Source organism: Vicia villosa, linkage group LG1, assembly GCF_029867415.1.
Source record: "Vicia villosa cultivar HV-30 ecotype Madison, WI linkage group LG1, Vvil1.0, whole genome shotgun sequence".
Lineage (NCBI taxonomy): Eukaryota > Viridiplantae > Streptophyta > Magnoliopsida > Fabales > Fabaceae > Vicia > Vicia villosa.
This window is the reverse complement of record NC_081180.1, coordinates 80,066,238-80,075,365: the sequence shown is the minus strand read 5'-3', so window position 1 is coordinate 80,075,365 and position 9,128 is coordinate 80,066,238. Positions and strand designations below refer to the sequence as shown.

Sequence of the window (9,128 nt, the reverse complement as noted above, 5' to 3'; positions counted from 1 at the left end):
ATGAGTCCACATCAATGTAACTTAACCAATCAAACTAATTTACTTTCTCTCTCCACTCACATGAGTGTCAATGTCGGTAAACTAACTATTAATAGTACTACTTTCTAAAAGTAACTTTTTTATTCAAAAAAGCTAGTAAAATAAATTAAATTCTAAAATTTATCAAAAAATTTAGTTCTATTAAATTCTATGATTTATAGAATTTAGTCTATATTTTATTTCATTATTTAAAGTTTTTAAAAATTAAATTTAAATTTGTAAAATTAATTTTAATATTTTTAATTATTACAAAATAGAATTAATTTTTTCTTCATAATTAATTTTAATTAAAGATAATAAACACATACATCTGTCTCGTTAAAATTTATCAAAAAATTAAAAGAGAAATAAAAAATTTGGTTTAACCTATAAAAGAATAGCGTAGAACGAATCATATCACTCTTAAAATTTAAAAGTAACCAAAATAATGTTGTTTTATTTGTACTCGAGTTTGCTTAAACTCGCCAAAATACAAAATAATGCAGAAAAATAAAAAAAATAGATAAAATTTTGACTCAACTACCAAAAATTAGTGGGCTAAATGGCAAAGCAGACCAAAAATATTATTTTAAATAAAATTTATTATTCAACCAGTTTTAATTTTATGTAAATATATTTTATTATAAATTATTTTATATTTAATTTAATTTTAATTTAAATTAATTTATATCACCCCATAACGAAACATATTTATTCACTAAAGAAATTGACATTAAAACTTATAATTATTGATTATTGTTCCATATGAATCAATGTCTTATCAATTAAGCTTTTATATACCAAAAAAAAAAAAAATTCCCTTTTGTATATTAAAATAACATTTGCATTGCAATATGAGTAAAGTACACAAAAATAGTCAAAAAAAGAGGCACACGTATATAAGCAAAAGCAAATACACAATCTAAAAGTGAATTCATTGGACCTAATTAAAGTATAAACCAAACGTGATTAGTGCTAATTAAAATGACACCCGCGTTTTTAGTTTTCTTAGATCTTCATCACTACACTTCACCTCACCCATGTGACTTGACTTTATTCATCATTTTTCTCTCCATTTTCACACTCTAATCGCTATATTTTCATTCTTTTATAGCTTCAATAAATCACAGAGAGAGAAAAAGTTCAAAGATTGTTGATTCATTGGGTTGTTTAGAGTCCAAAAATGGCGCGGGTGAAGTGAGTTTTTTTGTTGTTGGAAACAACAATGAAGGCTTTTTCCTTCAATGGGTTTTCGTTTTTGTTGATAGTTTTTGGTTTTTTACTGTCTTTGAGCTCGGTTTCAGCTTTATCTTCAACTGGGTCGGTTAATCACCCCATCAAGTTTTTTATAGGTTTGTGTTCTGTTTCTCATTCTTATTTGTGATTATCTGTGATGGGTTATGTTTAGATCTTTGAAATCTTGAAGAATTGTTGTTGGGTTTCTATAAAAATTTAATTTTTATTGATAATTGCACTGATGAAATTTTTGATGGCTTATTCTGGTTTTGGTTCATTTGTTTTGATGTTTGATTTGTTTGGATTCTGCTTTTTTGCAGGAGGTGGAGGAGAAGTGAATTTGGGTTCATGGCAAAACAAAGCTACAGAAATGGCTCCAGCACCGGGGCCTCGAGGTGATAATACTCTTATTCTGGCGGCGAATAGGACTAAAAGGCCTGATATTCTTCGTGGATTTCATCGTTATCATGGTGGTTGGGATATTTCAAATCAGCATTATTGGGCTGTAAGTGCTTTGGTTCCTCATGTTCATAGAATGGATGAATGGTTGTGTGATTCTATTGTGAGATATGAAGTTTGAGTATTATGTTACTTGTCGAGAGCTTAGTAGATCTTTGTGCATTCAATTGAAAAATGACGAATGGTTTCGCTCAATATGTTTTATGTGTTTGTCTATATTGAATTTAGATGTCAATGATGAATTTAGAAAGTAATGAATAAGTGTGTTGTTAGGTTATTTTGTTGTTATAACTTCAGAAGATTGGTATTTTCTGACTCGAATCATGGATTATATTTGCAGTCGGTTGGCTTCACTGGTGCCACGGGTTTCGTTCTTGCTGTGTTATGGTTCATCTCATTTGGCTTGGCACTTGTGATTCATCTGTGCTGTGGATGGGGGTTTAACATCAAGGACAAAGGATCTAATCGTTCGCAAAGGATTTGTCTTATATTGCTTTTAGTATTCACCTTTGCTGCATCGTAAGACTTTTTACTTTATTATAGTCTTGTTCTTCTTATCTTCTTCTTTGGATGCTTTATTCCCAAATATATAGAAAGTTTGTTGTATAATCATCTGTTTTCATGATAGTTTTGTAAAAAAAGTTAATTGATTTGGAATTTTGAGAAACAGTTTTCGTGCGGCACAATAACATGTCTCGTTCTCTTAATCACACAGGACTGGATGTATCCTCCTTTCTGTTGGGCAGAATAAGTTCCACGGCGAGGCCTTGGATACCCTCCATTTTTTTGTCAATCAATCAGACTATGCGGTGGAGACTCTAAGAAATGTCACAGAGTATCTCTCCCTTGCAAAAACTATCAGTGTCAACCAGATAATTCTTCCATCCGATATCCTCAATGATATTGATAAGTTGAACGTGGATCTTAACACTGCAGCAGATACACTTTCCGAGAAGACAAATGAAAATTCTGTTAAGATTAAAAGAGTATTCAATTATGTGTATGCAATCGTAAAACCGAGACGTCATAATTCTAGAATTTAATATTCCATCCTAGTGTGATGCTAAACTCTGCATATTTGTAGGCGCTCTGCGTTGTTTGTTATGGCAGGAGTGATTCTCGTTTTGGCTTTAACTGGATTAGGTATGTCTTTATCATAACAACCTCTTAAATAAAATATGCTAATTTTATTTTATATTTATATCTGAAAACTTTTGTTTGTAATGACGTCTTTTTATTTGTTTTATTTTTGGCAGTCTTGTCTCTCCTTGGATATCAACATGCAATCCTCTTGTAAGTCATGTTTGCTTTTGTTATGGTGCTCTGACCTAACCTTTACTGTGCCTAGCTATCTGAAGGATCCTTTTTCTTTTTATTTTTATTTTTTTTTATGTTTTTCCGTCTGACTTCAAATTATTTTGCAGATTTGTTATCACTGGATGGTTACTGGTTGCAACCACATTCATTCTTTGCGGAGTGTTCATGATCCTTAACAAGTAAGCAATTATATTCAACAGATTTCAGTTTAATATATTAATGTTAACTGAATCCATTTTCCCGGCTCCGTCTAGCCATTTATTTACTCTGTTATTTCATTTCAAAGTTGTAACTTAATCCACAACAAAACCTTACATAAACAAATAATATTGAACTGAAATCCAATGATCTTTATATCATTGAAATTTATGTCTTCTAGTAAAAAAAGGTAATAGTAACAATATGACATAACATGAGTAAATTAATTATATTGCAGCACAATTTCTGATACATGCATGGCTATGGGAGAATGGGTAGAAAATCCACACAGAGAATCTGCTCTTAGCGACGTCCTTCCGTGTGTTGATCAGAGAACCACAAACAAAACACTTATTCAAAGCAAACAAGTTGTCACCAATATTGCAAGTATTGTCAATACAGCCATCTATACCAGTGCAAACGTAAATGTAACACAAGGTAATCCGGGTTTTTACAATCAGTCTGGGCCTTCAATGCCGACACTATGCTATCCCTTTGACGGTCAACTTCGAGAACGCCAATGTACAAACCAAGAAGTTTCTTCTGAGAATGCTTCAATGGTATTATTTTCATCACTTTATTTGTATGTCGAGTCATTTGTTTCTGTATGTGTTTCAAATAGGGCCCTTCCATTAAAATGGGCTATAACTTATACAACCAGCTGAACCGAATGGAGCCTCCTGGTTCGGCTCTAAGTTTCTTATCTCTTATTGGACCTACTGTTAGACATGACCTACTGGCATTTGAAACCTGGACTAGCTGGTGTTTCTGCACATACATGATTATACTAAAAATGGATACAAATTATAACATAATAGAAAGTTTCTAACTATTTCGATGATTTGTTGTTATTCAGCTAGCTGAGTAAAAAGAATCACCATATTCAAAGAATAATCTCTAAATGTTGCTCTTGGATTGTTCTAAGTTCTTGTATTATGTTTCACTATCTCTGTCTGCAAATGATATAACAGAGGATCTCATTAAATCTGTTTGTTAAAAATTTCAGGTATGGAAGAATTATGTATGTGAGGTATCTGAATCGGGTATATGCACTACAGTTGGCAGGGTGACCCCAGAGATTTACTCGCAGTTAGCAGCTGCAGCTAACGAAAGCTATGCATTAGAACATTATGCACCACTTTTACTAAGCCTTCAGAATTGCAATTTTGTCAGGGATGCGTTCACTGGAATCACTTCAAGTTACTGTCCTCCATTAATTCATTACCTTAAGGTTATTAATGTAGGACTGGGACTCATTTCAGTTGGTGTTCTGCTCTGCCTTGTTCTATGGATACTCTATGCAAACCGCCCCCAAAGGGGAGAAGTGTTTGCGACACTATCCTTAGAAAAAATTAAGAACAGATTTAACAAGAACCAAAACAGCAGAGTTTTAGCATTGCCAAATGCAAGTAGTGTAGTCTAGTTTGTAAAATAGAAAAGTTGTTGATAAAAGAAGCAAGCCATTGTTGTATTACTGAACTCTATACTAAAGGAAGAAACAAAGGTGGAGCGAAGCTGCCGCCCGAGTTCAAAGACAATAGCTAGCAAAGCTAGTGTACTATACATATTTTGTCCATATATATATATGTAATACCTGTAATTTTTGTTTATACATTGCCAGCAAAATATAGATAAATAAGTAAATGTTTTCTTCACATTTTTTTACACTAAGATATAGAAAAGAAAAACTATGGGAGAAGTGATATATGTAAAAGTGAATGCTGTGAAACAAAATAGCCAGAAGAAGATAGACATTTAAAAATAGATTTCATTTTGAATAGAACTAGAAAGCTGAAAAGTGGACATCTAAGTATACAGATTTTTTAGAATTACAAGTTTCAACTCTAGATACAAATTTTTTCCAGAAGTTATCAACTCTATATACAAATTTTTTCCAGAAGTGTCGGTGGTATAGAGATTACAAGTTATCAACTTTACATACAATTTTTTTCCAGAAGTTTCGGTGGTATAGAGATTACAAGTTATCAACTCTACATACAAGTTTGCTTATTTTTCTTCAAGAACCATTGAAAGGTTTTGCATTCATTAACATTGACAAATGAATGTAAAGAAGGGTTCAAAACTTATCACAAAATGAATATGGGAATTGCATTATGAAATGGATTATATGGAAACAAATTTAGGCCAAAGTTTTTTGAAGACCAGAAGTAGTCTAAGACAATGAAAAATAACACCTATATCAATTAATTATCTCTAACTAATCACATGGTGCATTTTCATGTGTGAATAATGTTGAATCTAATCTTAGGAGAATAATAATCACTGAAAGTAATAGAATCAAATAATTTGAAATTGCAATCTATAGTATTCAACCTTGCATCATATTATTCATTTCAATAAGGTAAAATCAGAACAATCAAAGAAATATTTCAAACGAAATCACTATGTTGATCATAGCATAGACATATACAGTAACTGAAAAGTGAAAGTAACTTCAAAATTCACCAGGATCAAACAAGTTCTGCTCATCATCAGAGAACGAATCAGCATCCTCAACTGCACTAGCAGCATCCTCCGGCACGGCAAGAACCTCACTAACACCATGAACAACAACCCTATCATTGAAGAATGCATCTGGAAAGTAAACCGGCACGCCGTTGAGAATCAAAACGCCACCGGTTCTTGTAATATTGATAGTAAACCCTTCCAAAAACGTCGGCAACGCGGTACCGTCAACAAAATCAACCAGATCGTTCCACAGAAACTTGCAAGGCACCACGTGACGACGGAAGAATGAAGGATAGTCATCGAAAACACCTAAACGGTTTATCACATTCTCATCCGCCGGAGCAAACACCGTGATTCCGTTCTGGCTTATGTCACCGGAGAGCTGCATTCCGAGAAACGAAGCCATAGCTGAGTAGCCGCTAGTTTTCAGTGTTTGAATCGCTTGATCGAAGGAATCGGAGGAGTTCATAGTGCGATTCATCCCTGTACACGATGGATTCGGATTCGGATTTGAACTAGGTCTCTGATACTGGAAGCTAGGATCGAAGAACCTATCGATACCGTAAACCAAAAGAACTCCATCATCGTAGATCGGCATTTCATTGATTTTGATGTTATTCAGAGAGATAGCGTGATCGGAGGTTGATGTAGTAACGGTGAGAGACTGACCGGGGAGCATCGTCGGGAGCTTAGCACCGGCAGGGAGTCGCCGGAAGCTTTGAATCGGGAGCGGCAGCATAACTAAGTGGTAACGAAGTAGGTCGAGTGACGGTTGACCGGATTTCTTGAACGCGGAATCGGAGGGAGCGAAGACGGTTGCGGAAGGTGACTGTTCAAGAATTGATTCGGCGATGATTTCGAGAGTGAGCGACATGGAGACGTAACCGGCATCGGTGAGGATATCGGCGGCGTCGTATATGGTTTCGCTCGGAAGAGCGGCGGTGGAAGAGAAGAAGAAGATAAACAAAGAAGAGAGGAGAAAGAGAAACGACGCCATTGTTGAAACGTTGGGATTTGGCGGGAGATGAAATGCTTAACGTGGCGTTATTTTATTGGATTGGATGATCGAGTTTGTTGAAGAAATCGTTACTTAGCTTATTCAAAAAGACAGAAACACCCCCCTTCCGTAAAATACAGTTTAGTTACTATCATTATCCTATAGGAGTTGCGGAATTTGTTATATTAAAATTAGTTTAAAATTTTGATAAATTTAGATATCCAAATAAGTTTTGGATTGTAAATACTTTTCTACTAATTTTAGATCTGTTATAAGTAAAATCAAGTTTAAAATTTGAAACCTTGAGACTTTTTTGAAGTTAATAGAAACAATATTTCGCTTAAGATTTTAAAATAATGTTATTTTTTTATTTGAAACTAATATAGTATATAAATCTTGAAGAAGTTACGAATTTAAATGGAAGTTGTCACATAGTCTTAGAGGAGATTTTTTAAGAAGTTTCTACAAGATTAAAAGTGTTGTGAGTCATATAATCATCATGCAAAAAAAAGTTAATAGTTAATTTTCTATAACAATTCAAATGACTTCCAAAATTTTATTTTTCATTCAAAAGTCTTTGAAAAGTGTAATTCGCACTTACAAAGATAATAATCTTACTTGGTTTGGTGAAAAAAAAATATTATTTGTCCCTCTATCTTTTATATCTAATAGCTAACACCACTTGACACGGTAAATGAGAGATAATAATGAGCGTTGTATCATACACTTCGTGAATTTTTTTTTATTAAACCAAATTAAATTATAGTAAAAATTCACTCAAATTGAATTGAACCGTTTTAATTTACTAAGAATTGAATTGAATTAAAATTATTAGTTTAGTATACCATTTCAAAATTTTGAACCGTATCAAACTGTTAGAATAACAATTTTTCTCAAATCGAACCATTTATCAAAGAACCGAACCATTAAGCTATTTTTTTTATAAAAAAACTTTAAAAATTAAATTTGTTTTAAGCATTTTTTATTTTCAATTTTGGTTCGGTTCGAGTTCAATTTCAGTTCGATCCAGTTTCAGTTATAGTTCGGTTTTAAAATTGTTTGGGCATAATGGTTTGGTTTCCTAACAAAATATAACGATTCGGTTATTTTAACTTCAGTTCGGTTCAATTCGACAGTTCAGTTTTTTTTTTTAAATAGTAATAATGAAATCATGAATATAATAATCCAACAAAATAATCAGATTCATTTTTTAGGGCGTGCAAAACTGATCTTACCGTGATCAGAAAGGTTGTGGCCGACGAACGTCGTAGATTTGATGGAATCAACAGAGGAGAAGGGGTGTACCTGCAGACACTCTGATGCTTAAGTAAGTACGGGTGAAGAGTAGAAAATAGAGTTTAATAATATAGTTAAAATATTTGTCCCTCATGGAGAGGAGGGTATTTATAGTGAGCCCCAAACACATGACCAATGGTCTCTGTTATGGATGGATCGAAAATCCAGGCCCATAACAGATGACTGCCAGGATTTTCACGTGAACATGGAGATGAGCAGCATATGCTCATCATCTTGGGTCAACTGCTCCAAAATCTCTGGATCGTGGTTAGACTTGTCCGTTGCGGAGGACAAGACGGTTTCTTCAGTCACACGAATAGTGGAAAAGACGGTTTAATATTTTAGTAGAAAATGTTAGATATAGGTGTGATAATCCTGGATATCTTCAAGAATCGTGTTCGTTCACTTTCCGAACAAAGTATTTCGACTCTATACTTGTCTGGGTTCACGAAATCTTTGCGGGGATAATTCTTGAAGAATCAATCTGTTTCTGACAATGGAGAACAGATCAGAATGTAGAGGAAGTATATGATTTCGTATTTCAAATCGAGACCAAAAGACTCCTTATATAGGAGACCAATAATAGAAACGAACAGACACACCTGTTCGGTAAAACAGTTATGTTGGTTGGAAACGAAGCACCTGTTCGGTAAAACGGTTATGCCCGTTGGGAAAGGGTGCAACTATTCAAACGAAAATTTTGCTCGGGGCGCTGCCCCGCCCGCTGACCTGGCAGCGGGACCCCAGCTAGGGGCGCTGCCCCTTGGACCCCGGCACGACGCTGCCCCGCACCCCGCCAGGGGCTCCGCCCCTTGGAACCCCGTTTCTATTATTCGTATTCAATTGTACGTTTGGCTCCACGAGCGTGCACTCCGCACTACCCTAACTCGTTTCAAGCTTAACGCATAATTGCATCGGCCTTCAGTAAATCACATTACTACCAAAATTACATTGATGATACTAAAATCACCAACAGAAAAGAGAGGAAAATATCTTAGTTGAATTGATGTATCAATCCTGAAGATTGTTGTAGTTAATTTTGTGTGTTTTTATCTTTGATTGGGTTGGTTTATTTATTTTGGTTGGGTTGGTGAGTAAATCTCTTTTGTTTTGATTTTCTTGGTTGTAATAGGGCGAT

The 9,128-nt window shown here is 34.3% G+C and overlaps 2 protein-coding genes across 2 annotated transcripts; one reads left to right on the top strand and one right to left on the bottom strand.

Annotated features, from left to right (window-relative positions):
* Positions 1-993: 993 nt before the first annotated feature.
* Positions 994-4,883, top strand: LOC131610550 (uncharacterized). The gene is made up of 9 exons (XM_058882523.1): positions 994-1,370; positions 1,575-1,759; positions 2,054-2,232; positions 2,429-2,713; positions 2,798-2,856; positions 2,970-3,006; positions 3,138-3,209; positions 3,467-3,788; positions 4,235-4,883. Exons 1-9 carry the CDS (start codon positions 1,244-1,246, stop codon positions 4,649-4,651), a joined length of 1,683 nt encoding a protein of 560 aa, XP_058738506.1. The 5' UTR covers positions 994-1,243; the 3' UTR covers positions 4,652-4,883.
* Positions 4,884-5,683: 800 nt separating this feature from the next.
* Positions 5,684-6,694, bottom strand: LOC131610549 (putative fasciclin-like arabinogalactan protein 20). The gene has a single exon (XM_058882522.1). It carries the CDS (start codon positions 6,692-6,694, stop codon positions 5,684-5,686), a length of 1,011 nt encoding a protein of 336 aa, XP_058738505.1.
* Positions 6,695-9,128: the final 2,434 nt, after the last annotated feature.